This window comes from Larus michahellis, chromosome 2 (genome assembly GCF_964199755.1).
Source record: "Larus michahellis chromosome 2, bLarMic1.1, whole genome shotgun sequence".
Classification (NCBI taxonomy): Eukaryota; Metazoa; Chordata; class Aves; order Charadriiformes; family Laridae; genus Larus; species Larus michahellis.
In genome coordinates this window covers 27,142,072-27,165,705 of record NC_133897.1, presented here as the reverse complement: position 1 = coordinate 27,165,705, position 23,634 = coordinate 27,142,072, and the positions used below count along the sequence as shown (strand labels likewise).

The 23,634-nt window shown below is 40.3% G+C and overlaps 1 protein-coding gene across 3 annotated transcripts in view; it reads left to right on the top strand.

Moving 5' to 3' along the window:
- Positions 1-23,634, top strand: part of CALCR (calcitonin receptor) — a 172,275-nt gene that overhangs the window by 73,469 nt on the left and 75,172 nt on the right. For all 3 annotated transcript variants that reach the window (XM_074574685.1, XM_074574684.1, XM_074574682.1), the window contains one exon: positions 21,678-21,765. In XM_074574685.1, coding sequence (XP_074430786.1) covers positions 21,718-21,765 — 48 coding nt within the window. In that variant the 5' untranslated portion in view covers positions 21,678-21,717. The remainder of the gene's footprint in view (positions 1-21,677; positions 21,766-23,634) is intronic.

Genomic DNA, 23,634 nt, shown 5'->3' with positions numbered 1-23,634 from the left:
TGTAGACATCAGAGACACCATAGACCTGAACCGTTTCTTCTCATTGTGACATAAACCAAATGGGAATTAAATGTTTGACTGTTAATTCTACAGCAGTGCTACGCTTGCAGAGGCATAAAATTATCCCACATAGTTACATCCTGAGTGCAGAAAACAGTACAGCCAGCGAGACTCTGGACCCCTCTTCATACCTTTTGCATCTCTAACTGCATCAAGGGTGGTAGGATATACAGATTTTATGTGACACTTATGGGCAAAAAGAAAGGTGGAAAAATGGTATAGAGTGACATGAAATTGAAAAGGAAGTTTCTAAGATCCCTTTACAACTTCTCATCTTACTGTTTGCCCTCCTTGGGTGTACCTATTTGTGATAACAGTATGGCTTATTACTGGAGTAGCCTATTTTAAGAACTTTTAAGAATTTTAAGAAGAATAAAAGTACGTGTGGCCTGATACGCGGGGAAAGAGAGAATGGTATATTCTTTGTTGTGAAATATCTGTTGCCATAGACGGAGAAGGCATTCTCCTGTTAGCATTTGTAACTTCAGAGAACATATCATATACTTGAGTCCCACGTATTTTGTGCAAGAATGCATTTTTTATAATAATTACATAAGCTTCCTGATGTATTTTTATGCATCGCAAAGCAAATGTTTCTCTCTGGGAGTACTTAAATAGTGTTAAAAAGATGCTAATTCCAATAATCTAATTCCTCAAATGATTTTAGTAACCAGAATCTCTAGACAGGCTGCTGTACATAAGCAAGATGTATATCTCTGTCTGACCATCTTTGCCAGGCTGTTTTTTAAAAGTGCAGTTGTTCTTAGGATTACTTCAAATACAAAAATAACTCTTTTGTTTTATTTTCAAGGGAATGCAAGATCTTTACATGGCTTCATTAAAAAAAAATGCCTGAAGGCAGAAATTACAGTCGGTACATAGGAATTTAGAAAGCAGTTATATAAGCTCAGATGAATTTACTTTAACTACCAGTACTGATAGAGTATGTGTAATGTTATTATGTGATGGAACTGTATCAGTCGAGGATTGCATTAATTTTCACAGTACTACCTCTTTCCCATTTTAGAATTTGTTTTCAATCTCAGGGCTGGTTGGGAAGTTTTTCTGTTATTTTCTACTAACTTATCTTGAAGTAAGGTGAGACATCCTGTTCAAGTCATAGATAGTAGACTGAGCAAAGTCCTTAATTTGTATCCAGGAAAGCAAAAAGAAACAGTTTATCTTCTGTTCTGGCATTAGAAATCATAACTGTTCTTTTTGATATTACACTGTCACAATCCACAGGGTTTTTGATCCTGTCTCTTAAGAATAAAAGGTTATTTCTATGTTTGATACCAAACTCTGGCGAGCTGCCAATATCTGAGTTTGGCTTCTGAAACAAAATTTCTGTAAGCAACCCAATACAAGGATTCCCATAGACTCATCCGGCTGTATGCGAAACTTGTATCCCCGGAGACAGTTTATTCCATGATTTTAGCAATCTACAGGAACTAAACTCCGTTTTGGCTTTGGAGCCTCTGTTGGGCTTTGTTGGAGCTTCCGCTTGTGCAACGTGTGGAAGGAGTTTGGAGGGGGGAAGACAAACTTCTGGCAGAGTGCAGTGGTAACAAGTCTGTACGGAGATTTTGTTGAAGTCTGTAAAACTTTTAATTAACCAGGGTGGTTAGCTTTCTCCCCAGCCCTCATTATTAAATGTGATCCAAGAAAGGTATGGTTGTTTGTGTCCACTGCCTTGTGTGCCCCAGCTCAGAAATGCAATTAGCAGGGAGGAAGTTTTAGTAAGAAATCCATGATGAGTAAAAGCGTTTTGTCTTTTTGTCAGCTTTGCTCACTGCAGGAGCCTGCCCTTCTCTTTGCAGCATTCTTTTTCTCTCTCTGCTCCAAACTCCTTTTCATTGAAATCAATACCAAATGCTGACTTTGTTTGAATGGCACCATTGGCCCAAAGTAAGGCAAAAGTTAAATTAGGGAAAATATTTCTTACAACTCCAAAGTTGATAGTAATTAAAAAATTGTGTAATTTGCAATTTATGGGCCAGATGCTTATTCCTATTTAATCAGCAGTATGTAATATTATTAATGACTGAGACATGGAATTAAGTCCTGAAACAGCACTAAGAAATTAATCTACTTCAAAATATTTTTCAGTCAAAAATCAGTTTAATTAAGTGCATACATTGATTCATCTTGAAATAGTATAATAGAACAGTAATTTCTCCCAGAAAATTGACGGTATTTCAGATATTTTACATGTCTCACAGTCTTTATTCCACATTCACAAATTTGGAACCAGAAGTTCAGCAGCCTGCCGTATTGTTCATCTGTTATGAATGCTGCCGTGCAATCTTCAAAATCCCAAACTGAGTCAGCTTGAAGAACCTGATGTTAAAAATGAAGTTGCCAAACAATCTTGCCCAAAACTGTTACTTCTGTAATTAAAATGTCATATGAGATATTTATTTAGCTATAAACGTCTGCTTGAACCACTGACCTCTGTCCTGGCACAAGAACTCCATGTGAGACCCTATTGTACGTAGTACTGACAGTATCACTTATCTTGTAGTGGTTGATAACTCAAACAGAAAGATACAGACTTGCTGCCTGAAAGATCACAGTTCTGCCCTTCCAAAGAATGAGTCCTACCAAATAAGCATTTTTTCCAAAGAGCTGTCACTGCAACTATTTGAAAAGGGACTCAGCGTTTAATAAAGGTGTAGCACTGGGGAGTTCTGCTAAGAAGGGGATCTGCATTGCTGAGTATCCAGCATCCAGGGCAGCTCCAAAATAATATCATCACTTCATTCTCTTTCCTTTGAAAATAAAAGCTGAAATGCAAATGCAGCGTAATGGGAGTTAAAATTACAGCACTAAATATTCATCATAGATTTTTCAACACATCCAAACAGAAGTTTCCTAGAAAAGTTTCAAGGTCCCTTAATAGGCAAATGGTTTTTTAGTCACTTTTGTGTATCTGCTGGTAACTCCTTGACTATCTCACCAGATCAAAAAATTTTCTGGCTTTCTGACCAATAGCTATAGAGAGAAATTAAAATAAGATGCGCCTTGTAGAAAGATAGAATAAGCAGGCTCTTTAAGTAACTATATTCACAACAGAAAGGAAAAGACTGATCAAATACACGTAGGTAAGGTTAATAGAGATTAGCATCTACTACTAACTGGTTTCTAATTTACTGTGTTTAATAGTCTACTGTGTTTCTAAGATACCAAAATACAATGAGATTGCCGCTAGGAAAACAACACCTTTAGAATGAATTATTTATCTGGAAATACTACAACAGTCAGGTCTTGTAACTGTAGGTGCTGCAGGACTACAGGAATTGGAGCTCTCAGCTGACCTCTACAGCGCTGTGCAAACATGGCAAATGTGCCAGAAGGTAACACCAGTTCATACACAAACTGAGCACCAGTCCCATACCTTTAACGTCGTCCAGTTCAGAGGAATTGCTCTAAATGGAGAAGGAAATACATAAAGTCGAAATAAAACTAGTAGCTTTTAACTGAAGCATTTGATAAGTTGGATCAGCACTAACATTAATTGAGTCTATTCATGAAATAACTTGCTCGCATTGTCTCTGCTCAAGGGTATAATGCAGGACTGCTTGATCACATCTAGAGTAATACTATATGCGATCATAACTACCTGAAAGAAATAAGCCTTGGTCATGCAGGTATTGTAAGGTGTGAGACCTGTACTTCCTGAAATCAAAGGGAAATGTTCTCCTCCAATTTCAAAGGGCTCAAATTCAGCTATTTTTATCTGAAAAACAAATAGCTTCATTGGTACATTACTTAAAAATTACTGAACATTGCACAAGTTACAGTGCAGGAACAAAAATTTAAAAGCTAGTCTTTAATGGAAGTCTTTAACGGTCTCTAAATTTTCTTTCAGGTGTTTTTGCTTAACATTTATTTACATTTGTAAGAATTGGATATTTTAATGATGAACAAAAAGAAATTCTAAAAAATTTCTGCAGTCATTTTTATCAACTCCTAAGGACAAATTGTATTGCAGTGCTTGGAAGTTCAGTGTGTAGTAATCCCAGCTAAACTAAAGAGAGTCCTTGTCTTCCTCTGTACTTTACAGAAAAGAAAAATAAAAAATAGTATCATTACTATGTTTTAGAAGACTTGTAAAAAAGTCCTAAAATTCCAACCTGAATCTTTATTTCCATGTAAGCTTTGCTTCATGTCTTTTGTTTTAATCAACAGTGTTTGCCTAGAAACAAACATTTTCTAGTCTTACAGCTAGACTGTATTAGTCAAGATTTGCTTAGCATACATGATATTTTTGTAGCTTAAATGATAGCCTGATTTTAAAATGATTTAAAATGAAAAAGGAAGTGTAAAACCAGTTAATTTTTTTACAAAATCAAATGGTTAATTTTGTTATGAAACCTAGTTTACGACTAATACTCTCCCTACAACTCAGGGACTGAAATATGATTGCATAGGGTTAACATTCAGAGCTTTGGCACATCCTGACCTTTCTAATGTACTTGGGGCTTTCACTAGGAGCTCTTTTGAAAAGTCAGGACCACTGATCACTCCACCTGGCTTTCTATACCAAGACAAAACACAGAAGATTTATTTCATACGCAACAGAGTGCATTTGGTGAAATGTCCTGCAGAATAGTACTGAAGCTCTACCACCCTAGTACACAGATAGGTGACCACTGTCAACCCATCTCTGATCTTTTGCTGGGCAAAGAATATAAGCAGGGAAGTGTCCCACCCGGTAATGGCAGTGAACAGCACGCAACGCACCCACAACCAGGCAGTATCCTTTGACCTCAGGTAAGAGACGTCAGATGTCATTAGAAGCCACAGCACCTTCATGCTGTTCAGGGTGTAGATGGCCTTCAGCTACTGATAGGTGGCTGCTGCCCCCAGAAGGTCTATGGCTGCATAGAGAAAGGGACAGCACTCATAACGTGGGCCCTGGTGGACTAGGGGTCACTCAGTTCAGTAAGCTAACATAGGATAGAGCAGCGTTGTGTGCAGCGCCTGCCTCTCCTGAAATATGACCATTATAAACCAGGTTAATACTGTATATTCCTCTTGAAGACAGGATCATTGGCGTTATCAGGATACCAATCTGAGTTGCATCTTTTTTGGATGAGTCATCAGCTTAAGGTGTTTGCTTAGTATCTGTTACCAGGATCCCTGCTGGTGGCTGTGACCTAGTGTCAAGAGCTTCAAGCATCTGGCTTCCTATCATCATCTTCCATGACTTATGCACCTGAACTTCCCTGTGGAAGTCTGATGTGTTATTTGTCTTTAACCCAATCTTTCTGATTAAACAAAAGCAGCTTGTACCAAGGATTCTCATTTATGGGTGAAACTCCTCTCCCGACTTTTGCAGTTTGTCAGCCAGAATGCATTGCCGATCAGAGTAGAGCGCAAAGGTGACAGAGGTGTCTTCACAGATGCATAGTTCATCCTCACCCCATCAGTTGTTTGTAGACAGGAAAAAAAAACCCCTACAACTCTGTTGACATGGGTATACTAGAGTGAGTCCAGCAGTGCCATGAAGATGATTAATAGACTGGAGCACCTCTCATATGAGGAGAGGGTGAGAAAGCTGGAACTGGAGAAGAGAAGGCCTGAGGGGATTTTTTTCAGTGTGTATAAATTCCTGATGGACAGAGTAAAGGCAATGGAGCCAGGCTGTTCTCAGTGGTGCCCAGTGAGACAATGAGCATAAAGTGAACCACAGGAACTTTTGTCTTTTACCTCAACTTGGGGATATTTTGATTTGTTGTGAAGCTTACAGAACTTGTTCTAAATGAAGTGACACATGCTTTTTATCTGATTCAATGAAAAGTCCAATAGGACTAGAGTCCAATACCCTGAAGTTTTCCAGAATGCTCAAATTTGACCACTCATTTCTACTAAAGGAACTGTGGAAAAGTTTCATTGCATTTAATAGAGCTAATCCTGATTTATATCGGAAAAGGGAGCAGATATCGTTCATCGATCTCTAAAGAAATATTGCCCCAAGAAAGACTGCAAGTTTTAGCCACCTCAGTAGCTATTTGTGTCATATTTATATGTGCAATTATATATTTCATTGATAATTTTATTCTTTGATAATTGCATGTTCTGTACATAGCCATTAACTTGAAAACCCAGTAAAACCTGATAGTTACACTGTTACGTAGTTACTAGTAAAGAACAATGAGCATTTGATTCCTGCAAAAAATTAATCTTCTCATTCCTCACCTCCTTCTCCAGCTACTGACAATCAGCTAGCAGCTGCTTCAGCTGGGAGGCAAAATGCATCATTGATTAACAAGAGATGTCTTAAAATCTTGATTGTGCAAGACTACTTGTTTCTTGAGCATCTTGTTTAGTTCCTCAGTACCTGACAGGACAGAACCTCCTTCTGGATGAGGAACTGACTGAAGGGCTTCTCAGGGATATGACAGAAGTGTGACATTTCTTCATCTTCCACCCAGATCTATTTTGGTATATAACCAAGATCTCTAGTACACAGTAATTCTGGGTTGCAGACCATGCAATAGGCCCCACCAGATCATAAGTGACCTCTTTCAGCTTTTTTTTAAACAATGCATTTTATTCTATTTACACATTCAGTCACCTAAGATAGTTCTTCAAAAATTGTGCGTAAGGTCTCATGGCATACAAATTTCCCCGTACTTCACCAAGGTAGAAATTGACTGGACAGTTTTGCAGGGACTTGATAAAATTGAGGGAAACTGGACTGTCATCTCTCTTCCTTCTACAAAAAGTTACAGTATTGCTAATCAAATGTAAGATTAGAGGCATTGCTATCTGCCAGAGGTCTTCTTGGCATTTGCCCAGTGAGATCACCAAAGTTCCCAGCTGGAAGGGATCTCTTTCAGCTGTGCATCCTGTTAAACACAGAGTCCATCAAACACACCCGTACTGCTGCTTGCATCATCAACAGCACAACCTCCAATTAATAAGTCCAGTGCGTCATTTGAATGACTTCAGCTGTTGGGCACCAGAACCCCATTTAAAAAGCATTTTTAAATTATGTTTAAAGGTAGGCTTGCACTTAGATGCTCTACTAACCAGGGATTGACTGGAGTGCATGTCAAAGAGATGTAGGTATTTCAGACCCGTACTGAATCATGTTCAAAGCAGAGAGTATGAGTGTAGACTCTCCCTTGTAGTACTGCAAAAATGTCCTGCAGACATATTCAGCAGTATTTCTGACTTGTTTTGTGGTTGCGGAAGTGTAGCTTGAAGGGAAAGTAACTTTGCTCAGCTGAGATCCAGTGAGACAAAGGGAAGAGTGTTTCCTGCAAACAAGATCCAAGTAGAGCACAAGGGAGAACAATGTGCATTCTCACTACCTGGAAAGAGCAATTGGTGGAGAGCAATCTCAAACACCTTCAGCAGAGATTTTCTAGTACTCAGTGAGACTTTTTTTGCTGTGGCTTGAAATAAATAAAAGGGCTTTGCCAAATCTTTTCACTGTGACAGCCTTCTCTTATGGAATGATATTATGCTCGTTTCCCTGGCTGGAAGCTAATGACCTAACCTAAATATGTTGTAGGCACTTGGTTTTTAGAGTTGTCATATAGCTGGGTTTGAAAGTAGGTCACAACAGACAAATGTCACAGTGGACAATCTGTCCTTTTCCGTGTAATTTTTGCTAAGTACCACTCCCCGAAAATCTGTGCTATTACAATAAACTATATAAATGGAAGTAGTGTATTGTCTTAAGGTGTTTTATGCTGCCTTTAAAGTGAAAGGTAATGTTTGTAGTTCATTTCATGTACAGATTTTTTTTCCCATGTATTTTCTACTTTTCCTGGCAGAATTCAGGTCATGAAAATAAGGTCAGGTTTGCGCTGCTAATGATCGAAGGCCAAGTTAATGATCCAGTCACAGGTGTCACAACTTTTGACACAACATCTGTTTTCTGTTGGGCCAAGTAACACCAAGAAAAGAGCAGGGATCCTGATCTGTCCATTGGCTAGACTGGTATTGGCAGTGCTGTACCAAAAGATGGTTTTACTGGACATCGATCGGATCACACAAGAAGGAGATGGTATGAAACCGTATTATGCTAGTGGGAAAATGAGTTGATTATTTGATTTTGGACCATTATTTTAATCCCTGTGACAAATAAGGAAGCTAATAGTAGAATTACTGAATATAGAAGAGTGGCTGGGCAAGAGTTCTACTTAAAAATTCAAGGAGCAACTGTTGTTCCATCATAGGAGCAGCATGATTTTTCGGATACTGTCTATCAGCATGGTAACAGCAGATTGATGAAGTAATGATTGTCATAGTTGAAACGCCCAAAACCAGCAAAATTTCCCCAGATGTCTTTTAGCACTGCCCATGGTGTGATTACATTGGAGTACAAGTGGAGTTCCAGGCATTCAGGACTGGCCAGGAATGACCAAAAGTGAAAGGTTGTTATTTTGTAGCATTTGTTGTAAATTAAAAAATACACCAAGGTATTTAGCAACGTCTTCCATTCCATATGCAGCAGTGGATATTGCAATGTGTAATTGCATGTTGATGATGGTGATACAGCAAGTGTCTGAATGCAGCCTGCTGAGAGGGACATTTCTGAAGGAGTTGTACCTAAACTAGACTGCCCAAGAAGGAAGCGTAGACTTAGTCATTCCTTGCACAGCAGCTGTTAGAACCGTACAATGTGAATGCATTTAATCCTTTCAGAAGTCGCTTTCCAAAGTAGGCTTTGGGGATTTTTTCATTGAGTTTTTTTTTTTTTTGCTATTGGTGTTTTTGCTGTTTCTTTTTGACTCTTTTCAAAAGGATTGTGGAATTCCTCATTGATTGCAACTGAACCTGGATTACTGACTCCATTCATTAAGAGGGGAAGTAAAGTTCAACGTGATCCCTGAAGTAGAAATGTATAACCAGAGCTCAATAAGCCTAGCCTAATTCTATAAGAAAGGACTGGGGATTTTGCAGATGTAATACAGCCAGCTAGATATGCTGTAAACTTTTGAAATAAATTCCACATGGGTGTTTTACCCAAACAATATGGAAAGCAATTAGCACAATATTCACTGAAAATAAATTAATATAGTGTTGCACTGGATTTTCCATTCTCATATGCTGTGGAGCTCCGTGCTGTCGGTATATGACTGCATTATGAATGTATTTAAAGAAGGTGGCAATAGTATCTTCTGGAAAAAATTGCAGGTGGAAAAGGAGATAAAGGATGTTGAGAAAGTGCTACATACACGGAAGGGAACTATGACTACAAGGTCTGGAAGAAGAGATTTTAGGACATACAGCTATGGAAAAGCAAGTTCTGCTATTCGCGTCTTTGCTGCGAGCTATACTCTTAAATAGGAATAGGCAAGATGTTTTTCCACAGCTGAAATACCAGCTTATTCGGCAAGACTTATTCTACAAAAAGGTTGCTTTTGTAGATCCCTCCATTCTTTCTCTCCCAAACAAGACCACCCATTCACTATAAGATCCAGGCTACAGAGCTATGCAAACATACAACTCTATTTTCCAGTGCCAATTTTGCTCCTGAGATCATTTGTTGCTTAACAGTGATGTCTTCCTCTATCAAAGCATTGCTTTTTGTATTCCTTGATTAAAGCATTGCTTTTTCTTTTCCTTGTAGCTCTGTGAAACAGCTGCCGAAATGGGATCAATGAATGAAGCTAAAAAAGTGGTATTACCTTGCATGTATTGATATCAAATGAGTTAATAAAAAACCCCAACAATTAAAATATGAATGATATTTTTCTCTTAAAAAGGAAAAAAACATCCAGATGCAGTCCAGAAATTAAATATGTGGCTTTTATGTTGCATTTTTGCTTGTGTATGTGTAATGCGTGAGCTATATGATAGGCAAAACTAGATCTTACTCCAAGACGCCAGTGAGAGTTGGGCCTCTCATTACCTTGCTGAAGGTGGCCATCTAGGTACAGCGCAGAAGATTCCAAATGCAGCCATAATTAGAAATAGTTAGATCGAGAAAAATGTTCTTTAGGTGCTTTTCAAATTGGTGGTGTCTGAAAAACATACTTCATAGAAAGGTCAAGTGCTTCATCAGGATGAATACTTGGCAAGCTTTAAGCAAAAGCTACAAGTTGCTTATAAGCAAATACAAGCCTGAACTCTTTGCATCGCCCGAAGGACAAATGAACACCAGAAGGGCAAAATACTTCAAGACACAACCTCTGCAGATCCCATAAGAGACAGGCTGTGTTAAAATCCCTACATCTTGAGATTTTGTACAGCCCTGCAGAAACTTACATGCAGACACTTGGATTCAGCAAGACTGTCGGGATGTCAAGCAAGGTCATCCCTAGCTTCTGTTGAATAGACTATGCTGACTTCTTTCCAAAGCCATTAGAAATCTTTTCTGAATCTCAGTGCTTATCCAAATAGGCTTCCCTTTTGTCCTCTATCTGCTATATAAAGTACTTTCCATATGAAGACACTTTGTCTGGCAATGTAATTTATGGAAGAGACCATCTATTATTTTTCCATATGAAGCTTTTGATCATGGATGGATATTTGAAGTTATTAACAGCACAGAGAGGCTTAAGTTTCAGGTCTTTTTACTCATTGCCAGTGAAATAAATACTAAAGTTGGCAACCTATGGTGTAACAGGAAAAATCTTGCTGAGAATTACAGACTACTTCCAGGTTTTTATTTTGAAAAGCCTTACAAATAGGCTGCTATATTGGAGGCATTTCTTTTCCGGTTCGACTTTAAAATTTGTGGTCCAGATTATCCTGTCTCTCTGCAGCTGGAGTAGGAAGATTTGGGGCAACCCTGAGCCTAGCTGTTGCAAAAGTGTCCAAGAGCTCTGTAAGGTAAACTGAAGAACAGCCCCATGGCACCTGCTGTGCTCAGAAAAGCAAAACTGACTCTATATTTTCAGCTGACTCAAAACTTGAACACTTGTCCTCATTAGTGACTTCAGCTGACATTTTAGGGTTGGTTCTGAATGCCTTGGGCAACAGAACCGGAAATTCAGTTCAGCAGACCCAGGGAAATAAAACCCTGCTAAATACGGGCTTTAGCCAGTGCATATCAAGATTTTACCAAAAGTAAACCTTGGCATAAGGAAGCATTCAGAGTTAGTTTTGGCAGCTTAAGAAATACATTATGTTATAAGTGATCATAAATGGGCTTTTACCGACTTGCTTGAGAATTGCAATGGCCCCAGAGGCTTTCAGTCCTAACAACAGAGCAGGTGGGAGCCAGGCCGCATGATGGGTTGGCCGGTTGGCCCTGGCTAACAAGATGCTTCAGACCAAGTCCTGCTCCCCAGCAGTGCCCTGTCCAGAATAAAATTAAGCTATGCATTATCTATCTAACTGGAATCTCATGTACAAAATAATGCATGAAAGGAGAACAAAATCAGAGAAATACAGTTTAAATAATCAAAGTAACTGGGACAAAGCAAGTGGGACAGTGACAATGCCAATAGGCCAATAAAAAGACATGTATTGCATTTAACAGGTTCTGAGGAACCACTTTTGCCAGCATTGGTCATAACAAATCATTCCCAAGCTATGTCATTTTCCTTTTCAAGGTGTGTAGATTGGCTCCCTAGGGCTGTCTCAGAGCTCCACTTGGCACATACAATGGAAGAAGGAAAACCCAGGGCTCACAGAAGAGCATTTCTGCTGCTTTGTGTCTATATTGCAGTTTCTGCTGAAGGCAGTGAGAACCTTGGCACTTTGGAGTATCCAGCACTGAGATTGCCCCCAGCACAGTGGGCAGCAAGAGCAACTGTCAGTCTGTAATCTGAGAGGCAGCCCAAATTCTCATTGCTGTCATCATATTGCAGGATAGGAAGAGATCTTCAATAAGCGCAGCTCAATACAAGCAGAGCTTCACTAACTCCTCAAGAACTTACTCATAGTAGCTCATCCTACCAGAAAGATGCAGCCAAAGACCTACAGATCCAAAGCCTGTGCTCTCCAGCATCTTCCTGTCTGGCTAGGTTGTGGTCAAAGGGCTTGTTTCTCTGTTGTACTGGGTTCCTCATGCTTCACCATTTTTTCCTTTTTGGGAACATTACATCCATCTCTAATCTGCCAGAAAATAAAGCCTTCTTCCATGGACCTGAATACTTGGGTGTCAATAAGACTTCCGTGGTAGGTGGTTGGCCATTGATATTCACATGTATGTAGGATCTGTGCGAGGTCTTTGCTGAGACTCTGAACCCCACAAGTGGTTATGCTAATTCTTCTGCTTATTAATATTTACGAGCAGCATAAGAGATCACCAGAGCTGCTGTTTGCATGGCATAAGAGCTGGCAGCTGATTTCCCTGAAAGGTCAAAGCTGATGTTAGTGGCAAGTAATGACAGACCTTTCAAGTCACAAGGCACGTGCACACGTTTCAGCCACCATCTAACTTAGCCATCTCCTGGCCTTCTTTTCTTGTGAGTACTTTGTGTCTCACCTGGACCCACCTATCCCTCTGACACACCTGGATGAACCCTGGACTCCAGGCTGAAAGCCTGGAACAGTTGTTTGGGACAAAGAACCAAGGCTTTTTATAAAATTTGGTAGGAATATGCGAGTGACTGACACTGGTAATGGCTCATCTTGCTGTTCAGGTGATTCCCATTCCCTAATCTGTATTCTTTGCTAAGCCACTCTAATTTACAGAAGAAGAGGAACCGTAAAGAAAACACTAATATTCCCTCTGCAAGTCTCTGCAGAGACCCATTCCTCTCTGTATTCTAACCTGAGCACATGTGTGTCCACTACGAATCTCGCCTGCCTATTTGTCATTGAAAGTAAATCTCTTCATGTATGTTAGTCTGTAAATCTTCCACAGAACTTTAATTTCAGTGGCTAATAGCTACTTCTTGGTAAAATATCAGTTCATAGTAATTTGCCATATGTAAATTGGCTTCTGTAATGAGTATGTAATGCCATAGTGAGCAATGTGTGGATGTTGCCCTAACTGAAACTGGCAATTCAGATTGTTACATTCAGTCTCACCCTTTATAGTAATGGTGCCATAATTCCCAACAGGGACAACACAGTACCCAGGCAGTACAGCTGTGATGTTTAATTAATCTGTAATAACTGATGGAGGTAGTTTTCTTTTTACTGACTTACCCATGTTTTCTTATATCTGCACCATTCATTAAATCTTTATATCGGCATTCACCATTACATCAGTTGTAAAAATAGTCTAAAATGCAATGACAGCTTTGGGTCATTTTTTGTTGTAGTGTAGGTGTGGTAACAGAAATATCAGTGTTGCGGTGGATATAATAGTTTAAGAGCATAGGTAAAGCAAGATTTACCAGCAGAGGTAATAACTCCCTAAGTAGGCCAACTGGTGTATCTGTAAAGTTAGCCAAGACCTCAGACACACAAAACCTCCATCAGAGACTGTCACAAGAGAGCTTGCATGCCCCAAAGCTTGTGTCTCTCTTATTAAGGCATTTAAAATACCCTGGTAGATACAACCCTTCCAGATCAATGGTGACATGTTCTGACTTCAAATCATAATCAGGATTTCTATTCATTATTAGCAGAGCTGCTATAAAATTAGAACCAGACTCAAGAAAGAAGTGTTAGCATTTCAACACAGGCTCATTTTTGTAAGGGCAGAAATGAAACCTACATCCAGCTGTAGCATGGGCTATTCTGCTGCCAAATGGGAACAAAATGCTTTAAATGTGTGTCATATGCATTTGATTTATAACAATCCACTCACAGGATTTTTCTCACTTTATGTGATTTATATAAAAAACAGTGACATAATAAGAAAGTATAATATTTTTCTTGCTTTTCTGCCCACCCCATAAAATATTCACTTGCTTCAAATAATTTATAGGAATGTATAGTTACAAAAAAAGGACCAGTGGGAGTTTGCCTGGGGAAGGATTGAATGGAAAACTGAGAAGGAATTGGCCACAAGTAAATATTAAATAACTATTTTTCTTTCCAGTATATGCTGCAGCTGAAAGAAAAATTTTAACAAAAATCTCAATATATTAAATCAAAAAAGTATTGATCCAAGAAGGAAGAATATCACATCCAACTAGATGAAGATTCTTCCAATGTGATAGAGAAAGAATTTGGGAATGGGAAAAAGGAACAACACACTTACGTTCAACCTCTTTCCTGCAGTTTTTCTTGCTTCTCCCTAACTCTCCATGTGTGCTTCGAAAGTCCATCCAGAACTGTCTTGTCATTATACTCTTGTTCCACTGAACTCAAATACTTGTTAGAATATTTTTAAATGCATTGACTGGCATGTACTGTTCATAAGACCCAGGCTGTACGTACAGCACAGTCAGGATGCAGGTCCAGTTAAAGTCATAAGGCAACCATGGAGGTGGCTTTTTCCTTAACTCACAGAGTTTTGACTGAAGCTGGTGTAATATATTTCAGTTTATTTAGCAATGTTTATTTAGCTCTACCCCTTAGAATTCTCATTGTAAATTCTACTACTGTTATTAATGTTAGACACAAAGATTATTTTGCAGGTGATGAGGACTGTGAAAACTTTTTTCTATGAAAAAAAAAAATAGATACAGACTCATTCCAAACATCTGCTTAAATTTTGCAGGCTATGCAAAAGATAATAATCTGACATAAATGCATGCGACTCCTTTGAAGTCCGTGCTCTACGGTAGGGCAGTATTCATCCCAAGCTTCTGGATGTGTTCAAGCTGCAGTGTCATCAAGATTAGATAATCACATACTTGCTCATTTTACAAGCACTGCTGCAAAGCCCTCCAAAAATTGCAAGCACTTTTGAAAAGACCTTTCACAGCTGTGCCTATAAGGCTAAAATTATACTGTGCTACTATGTGAGATGCTAAACCACAGCTTCACAGTGTAGCGGAATGGCAAGGAAGTGTTCTGCTTTGAGGAATGTTCAGTGATGAACTTGGCATTCCTGCAGTGTGGTTCTTCCATCTATTGCGTAGTAGACCACTGGCCAAAGCTGCTTCATTTAATCCCGTTATTCAGGCGCTCTTAGAATAGCAGGAATGCTCTGCTGTAGATTTTACTCCTTTGCTTTCTTACACAGCTTTCTGCTTTGTAATTCTACAGTATTGGCTTATTTTCCTTTTCTTTATTTTTAAACAAAGTCGGTTCTTCGGGGGATAACTTCACATCCAGCTTAAACGAAACACACTCGGGTCATATACATTGTTCGGACAACTATTCCTGGGTAAACGAGAATGATTTTGCCAATTTCAGGAAGTGCAACAAGGTACAGGGAGTCCTGTAGAGGCTAAACTCCAGAAGGGCTTGGAACACCTCTCTTCAAATACTCCTCTTAACATGTCGAGCTAAAATACCTTATGTTTTACACCTTCCTAGAGGACACTTGAAAAAGGTAAAAACTAAGGCTTTTGAAAGAAATGACAAAATCCAGTCTTTGTAAGTATTTCAAATTTTGGCTACCAACAGAACCCTGAGATACCTTGCTAACTCCTTCCTGAAATTTTCATTGCTTTTACTTGCTTTTAAACTTCGTAAAACCCCTTGCCTAACAGCCAGGAGGGGGATTAGGGGTGGCTTCATAAGTACTGAAAAAGTAGTAAATTTTTTGGCTACAAATATGTGGTAGAAATCACCCCCCAACAATTGGAGGATGAAGAAATACCATACCCAGATCTACGTATAATACATTTAGCATCAGGGACCTAGAAGTTCAGTGCCAGTGCTCAGCTAGCTGCCTGGGTAATGGAAACCTCCCGAGGGCCCTTCACCCCAGGTGCCCCTGGCAGGTGGAAGGAATCAGCTCCTCTAACTCCTTTAATGCTTTACTGTCTTTTATTTTATAAAAAAGTTCATCCTTTTCTGAAAACCTTCTGGATAATTTGGCTTGTGTATTATTACAGACCCAGGTAAATAATTCTTATTCAAAGCACATTTCCTGTAGTTTTTATTCTTTCAAAGTATACTTCTCTCTCTCGTATTACTCAGTCTAATAACAACCATTTTCAGTTTTCACTGTAGTGTGTATGATCACATTGGCTGCTCAGATATGTAGTGTAGGGTCTTTTCAAAACTTGGTAAAATAAACACAGGCAAGTTTGTAGCTACTCTCTGTTTCTTTCTATTTTTGTCCAGTTTATTGAAAAGGATCTTGTTAAAGGGAAGCCTAAGGTAAAATAGCCCTTCTTGTTGACTGGTTCTTAATGGGAAAATGAAACATCAAACATTACAGCTCCCATGTAATCCAAATGAATCAATAAAGTAGATTTATTTGGTCACTTGATCTGTGCAGCTCTGAAATTGCCTATTTGCCATGGCTAATATTTTCAATTTGTTAACATAGCACAAACTCAGCTCTACAAGACGCAGTTCACCATCTCCACCAGGAACGCTAAAGGAAATTAATGGTGATCTGCTTGAGTAACAACTGAGCAGTCATCACAAAACTGAGCATTTGGTTCCCTGATAGTGAAATTATCTCCAACACTGCCGAAAGGAATGAGATAAGATCCAGCAAGTGACCTAGATGCCTCCAATTTTCATGTAGCAATGCCTCTTGGTACCTGACACCCGAAACTGAGAATTTGGAACCAGTATTTCTCAGGAGATTTTCATATGAAAATTTCAGGAGGTTAGCCAAAAGATTAAGGAGCTGTGTAAAGGTAACCAATAGGGAATACAGGAATGCAAGACACTAGATATGTCTTCTGCCTTGCCTCATCTTCTTGGTCACTTGACTAGAGGCTGTAGGGAGGCACATCACTCCACCTGGGACTGATGGTCACCAGTTTTCTGGCTTATTAGGAAGAACTGAGCGGAGCTTACCATTTCCCTTGGAAATGTGGTTGACAGAAGATCCTGGTGCCAGTTAAACCATTTGCAGACCATTTCAGGCTAATGCCTAGAGCACGTGCTTGGGAAATAGGAGGGGCTGGCTCTATTCCCTTCTCATGCATGGGGATCACAGACATGGCATTTCCTCTGCTGGAAAGGGATATAGCTACAATGCTGGTCTGTGTAGGACCTGCGATTATGGAAGTGTCATGTACAGCTCACTCCTGGCCCAGAGCAGTAACCTAAATTAGGAATCCAGGGGTAAAATGTCTAGCTGGGAATGAGGGGAGAATTTTAAAATACTTTCCCCCAGACTATCTGCAACATTTGGCAATGAAAACATACCTGCAGCCTCCTCCTTGGATCCAAATTCCCTAAACGCTCAGCAGCGACTTCTGCTGGCTTGCCCGTGTCTTGCCCAGGTGCCTCTTCTCTGTGTTTCCACCTCCAGTGTTAACGCAGGCAGAGCAGGTCGGTGCCCTTCTGGGCTGAGTGGCAAGGCACTCCCTAGGAGGGTCTGCAGGCCTCTCCGCTAGTTAAGAAATCCTAGAGACCTTGGGGTTGGAGGTGGGTACACAGCTATTCACCCCAAGGAAGCTGCAGGGGGTGAAAAGGAAGCCCTCTAAGGAACTTGCAGCCAAACAAGCAGGTGGCAAGTGAATTTTCAAAGTTTCTGGCAGTAAAATACCAACTGAGAAAGATATTTTTGTGTCACACTTCCGTACTTAGCCACAAACTCCACAAGTCCTTGTTTGTGCTTGTTAAAACCATTTCTTCCTCCAAAGGTATGTCAGGACTATTGTGAAAGATGGCATTCCAGAATTATCAGAGCAGAATAATTAAATGAGAAGTTTTTTCCAGTTTTTTCTTCAAAAAGGCCTGCCTTTCTTATCCTTTCTTTAGACCTCAGCAAAGAAGTGTTGCTCTACTGCCCTCTTCTGAATTTTACCCTTTTTACCCTCCTTTCTGACTAAATTTGGCCCCCCCTTGTTGGCCTGGTGCAGGGAAGGTTGTCCCACCTTCTGGGTAACTCTATGGTAATTGTAATTGAAGCCCTGTTCAGCTTAGTACTGCAGCTGCGGAAATCATAGAATCACAGAATCATCAGGGTTGGAAGGGACCTTAAAGATCATCTAGTTCCAACCCCCCTGCCATGGGCAGGGACACCTCCCATTAGATCAGGTTGCTCAGAGCCCCATCCAGCCTGGCCTTAAAAACTTCCAGGGATGGGACTTCCACCACCTTTCTGGGTAAAAATAAGTCCCTCACCAGCTTTCTTGTAGGCCCCCTTAAGATACTGGTAGGCCCCTATAAGGTCTCCTCGGAGCCTTCTTTTCTCCAGACTGAACATCCCCAACTCCCTCAGTCTGTCCTCATAGGAGAGGTGCTCCAGCCCTCTGAGCATCCTTGTGGCCCTTCTCTGGACACGCTCCAGCACGTCCATATCTTTCTTGTAGTAGGGGCTCCAGAATTGGACACAATACTCCAGGTGGGATTTCAGGAGAGTGGAGTAGAGGGGGAGAATCACCTCCCTGCACCTGCTGGCCACGCTTCTCCTGATGCAGCCCAGGATACGATTGGCTTTCTGGGCTGCTCGTGCACACCGACAACTCATGACAAGACAGAGCCAAAGAGATGTCATTACTAAGTAGGATGCTGTGCATGTCCTCAGATGAGCTTCAGGACTAATCCCAAGGTGTCAATGGTATTACTATAATAGCTGAAGCAGGAGGAATATTTTAGCACATAGTGAGCTATGCTACATTTACAAAGAAAGAGCGAGCAATATTCTAGATTTAAAAACAGACTGGGATTTCATACGTAACTGTTACAAGCAAGAGGATGAAGAATTAATACCATACTGGGCTTTAGCAATGTGCTGATGATTAATCACTAAATATGGATGTTCTAAAACTTAAATATGTGAAGCACATTTTCTTATCTTAACATCGAGCAAGGACATTGATGGACTTATGAAAAAAGGATAAATAGTATAGAAAGAGGATTCAGGACAGCACCTACACTCTGCATGAGGCTGCTCTGGGCTACCCAGCTGCCCTTCATCTGGAACCAGGCTGGCCATGGGCAGCAGTTCCAGTTGGTGTAAAAAAGTGATAGTTTTAGCACGAGACACCCAAATCCAGGGCACTTGAGTGTGCTGCTTTGTACATCCCAGCTTGCCTGTCATGTCACACCTGAACCTGAATCGCTGGAGATGGGTCAGAGCCGTGGAGATGCTGGTCTGTTCCTACTCACAGGGGCTGACGTGGTCCGTCTCTCTGGGCTCACCTTCCTGTGAATCTTTCCACCTCCCTGTCGTTTCTGCCCTGCCCGTTGACCAACACTTTTTACCTGCATGTAACTTTTCATTTCAGGGCAGTCATCATCCTTGAGCCCATACTGGTGCTAACCCAAGTGTGCTGCAGTGCTATGTGTCGTTCTTGCAGTTAAAGTAGAGAAAAGCCACTTCTTAGTCAGGGGCTTTATACAAGGATTGTTAAAATACTGTTGTTCAACAGTTGTTGAACACTGTAAAAGACTCCTGTGAAAAAGGAAGAAAAAAGAGGCACTGGATTTTATGTAGCATGTCAGCCATTCCTGTGGTTAGATCTGGCTAGAAGTAAGACTAGAAATATCAAGACTATATAAGATTTAGCGTGGGAAATTATTCTTACTCGTTTACTTGTATGTAGTTATCATGTCACAGTAATCACAGTTAACAGAGGGGAAAATAATGTGTTAAATATTTTACAGGTGGCTTTTTTTTTTCCAATTAGGAGAGACAAGAGCAAGAAACATTTTAAATAGCTCTTTCTATACGTAATAACAAATGTTCACAAAATCTCGCAAGGATAAGATTTACCTGTATCCACAGCTATAACCCAACATAGTGCTGCAAGCACTCCCAGCACAAAATACAGGAAAAGTAGATGTATTGCAGGTAACTTCAGTTGCTGTTGATTTTGCTTATTCTTGGTCACAATGTTGTGTTGATCACTGTGCCATTCGTGGAAAGTGATGTGTATTTTAAAACTGTCGACAGTTTGTAAGGCAAAGTCCTTCCTTTGCCTGCTTTTTACCAAATCTTTATAGATGTGGCATAAGTAATGAGGCTAGCAGGAAGAATAGAGGCACCTACCAGACTGGCTTTTCACCCCACTACAGAACGCTTTACAATACAGTACATAACTGTATGAACACACATATTCGTGCTTGTATGTCTGCTCATTGCACAGCTGACCAAGCCCCGTTGTTTATATGCTCATTATTCTTTTTGGTAGTTTTGGGCCAATACACACTGCAGTCAATAGCGTAGAGAAGATGTAGACAATTCCAGGCATTTTCCTCTGATCTAGCTGTCCAATTTTTGCTTCAGTTGAGTTGCCTGTCATTGCTGATCAAATACAAATCTGTGGCTGACAGTGTAATTACGTATTATTTCTGTGTCATTTGCCTGTCCCATTACCTCTGGAACACCAGTGCTGGCAAGGCTCAGACAGTAATAAGGCTACTTCTTATTAGAGAAAAATCCTCTGAATCCTCTTTTCCATCACTTTGTGTTAGACGTAATCTCAGTGACACATGACGGCAACACTCCCATTTGGATCTGGTAGGAGATTACATCCACATATGCTACGTTGAAGAGGAAGTGCCACACCTTTAGTACATTTTGAGATTACATATTTCTGCTTTAGGTAAGGACAGCTACAACTGAGTTTATATTTTCCTTCCCCCCTGAAAATCAGTGACTTTCCAGACCATTTCAAGATAAGAAAAGCTGTTACAGTGCTGTTGCAGAGACAAATGTTACACAAGTGATTGTGTGGCTCGCTACATGTAAAGTAGACTAAGCATCCAAGTGTGTGTGCCCTTTTCCCATTAAATTCCTGGATTTCACATATGTAGGGTGCTCGCAGGATTGTTTGCTCAGGTAGAAAACACCTCATTCTTAGTTTTTAAGCTGTCTGAAAAATCAAGTTGTGTGAGTGCTCACTTTCTTATTGTGGCAGAAGGTGATCTATAGGCATGTGTTACTACTAGTAGTCCATGAGACATCAGAAGGCAAAGAGTTTTGCTTGCTTGAACTCCCACAACTGCAAAGCAATATGATGATAGCAGGTGACCCCTGGATATTTTTCCCAGAAAGGCTAGATAGGTGTTGGTTTAGGAAAAAAAGAAACCCAAAAGCTGCCACTTCAGTTCCCTCCAAGCCTGTGGAGGCTGTGCTCTGCCTCTCCAGTACTTCGTGTGGCTGAAGCAGTCATTCTCGACAGCCTGAGGGTTACTCTGCCATGTGTCTATCCACAGTCCAGGGGAGCTGGCTGCATTAGGGAGCATGAAATTCAATGGTGGTATTCCCAGTTTCTCTCTCTTTTCCTGCCACGCTTGCTTGTTGACCTAGCTAGAGATTACCCAACCTCTGTCTTTCTCTAGCCCCATAAGTATGCCTTCTGAGCTGCCATTAGGCCTATCTGCAACACAGATCTTTGTGGGGGTTTTAGATAATTTTTAAAATATCCAGCTTCTTCATAGGTCTGCAGCCATATGTGTAGGTTAGAAGCAGGTGCATCAGGACAACCAAGGAAAAGACACAGAGCTTAACCCAGATCTGCTGCTGCTGATGTAGTAACGTGGAGCCATACCCCACATCAGCTGAACTGACCACCAGAAATCAACGGAGGAGACCAAATTAAAAGCATACCTGTCTCCAGAGAAATCAAACACGAGCACACACAAGGCTGGGGGCACACACACATGCAGAGTCCACTTTAAGTCTAAAAATAAACTTTTACGCAAAGACAAGGAACTTATCTAACAGATAAAGTCTAATACTGCTTTTGTTTTTGTTGTTTAATTACCAGACGGGTCAGCTACAGTGTGTCTCTCCAGGAAGACTCCACAATGAAAAAGACAACCCACAGTTGCTTCTTACTGATCATCCTTCTAATTGTAAGTATGAGAAAACTGAACTGCTCATGACACCTGCCAAATTTAAACTTGTGGTGGTGTTCAGAAAAATGAGCACTGAGTTCTATTTGTTGTACTGCACAGATGAATGAGTTGAAGGTGAAAGAATGAGTTCCCTTGCTGATAAATTTCAAAATGAGGTTAATGTTTCTAAATAAGATATCTCATAAAAGTTTGAACTTGAAACGGTTGTTTCTTGGTGAGACAGAACTGCAAGTGTGAATAAGGTAATGCATGTGATTTTTCATTTCTGTGTTTTACAGGCTACAACGTATCAGTGACATGGAAAGTTATGTGTTTGAAAACTTCTTTAATGTTGTTGTGTGAGACTTTGACTTAAATAATTGTGGATTTTCACTGTTTATAGTTACTCTGCTATTAGGAAAGCAACTGAAATGGAAAACAACAGTATAAAGTTTATTTATTCAGTTCAAATGCTATTTTCACCTGTTTAATATCAACATTACAGTTATTTCAATATATGCAACATGGCTGAGTACCTGTTGTCTAAATATATAGCAAATTCATTTCTACCTGACTAATTACTTGTCATGTAAGTTGAATGCTTTATCTGATCTCTACTTGTGAAACCTCAAATTATTATCAATTACCATAAAATTGTAGACATTACAGGTAGTCAGAAATGAGAATACTGCCCAGACCCTCAGTTACAGAATGGTCAGAATATGTCTGAACGATGCTAGTGGGAACAAGCAGCTCTCTACCTTGGTGTGGTATGAGCAACTTGCATGCTGGGTGTCACCTTAATCCCCAATTAACTGTTGATCTCTGTGTTCCTGAAGAAAGCTTTGATTCTTACTGTGTTTTGTTGATTAGCTCTTCATGCCCCTCTGCTTCTCATCTTCTCTTCCAACACCTAAATGTGGAACATTTGTGCATATCTCCACATCAACTCCCATCTTTTCTGGCTATATGTTGTAGAAATGGGGTTAGAAGACACATTGGGGAACAAAGTAGAGACTGCTCTCCGTGGTTTGTTTGGTTGGTTGTCCCCTCCTCTTCTTTCAGCCTAGCATAACTTGCCCATGGTGCTGTTTGGCACTTAAATTTATATGGATAAAAGGGACAGAAGGAAAGGAGAGAACAGTAATAGAATGATGGATAGAAGGAGGTAAAAGAAAGCAATTAAATGAGATCACAGAGAACCCAGGACAACAACAACAAACACCTCACTGGTAAAATGCTGAATTCATTTGTTCAGGATTAGGACCCTCAACCAAAGAAGAGCTGGAGAGCAAGAGAAAGAACATTTATGCTAACTCGGTCTCAAAAGAATGTGTCCAGAATTAATGATTTGAGGAATCATCCTTGTGCTTGGCATGTTTTCTGCCTTGAGGTACATTGGAGTTTTCTGATATTTGTGACCTTTTGTGGTTGTTACACATAGCTCTGCAAGGGGTGCACGTAGCACTGCATGGCCAGAGATCTCTCTGACAAAACAGCCAGACAGAGACCAGCTTCCTTCTGGGTTTGAATGCCAGCTGATCTGCATAGCCTGACAGGGGCCTTGGCAAAGAACAGCGAGTCTTCCTAGAACAAGCCAATGTCTGCCGAAGAAACAGTTCCCGATTATTTTTCTACCCCAGTCAAGTGAGAGGACTGTAAATATTCTGATAACTGAAATTGTCAACGGCATTTCTGAGTGTCTGAGGTGCTCTGACCTACAGCATGGATTTGTAGGTCAACCCTGAAGGACTGGGCTCATCCTTGCCCTGTTGTCCACAAATCTTTTAAATCTCTCACTCATGATAGCATGTGTGCAACATTAGTTCTGTGCTCATTCCTGCAGTACTCCAGGGCTAGGATTTCTTTAAGAAACTCTGCAGTGAG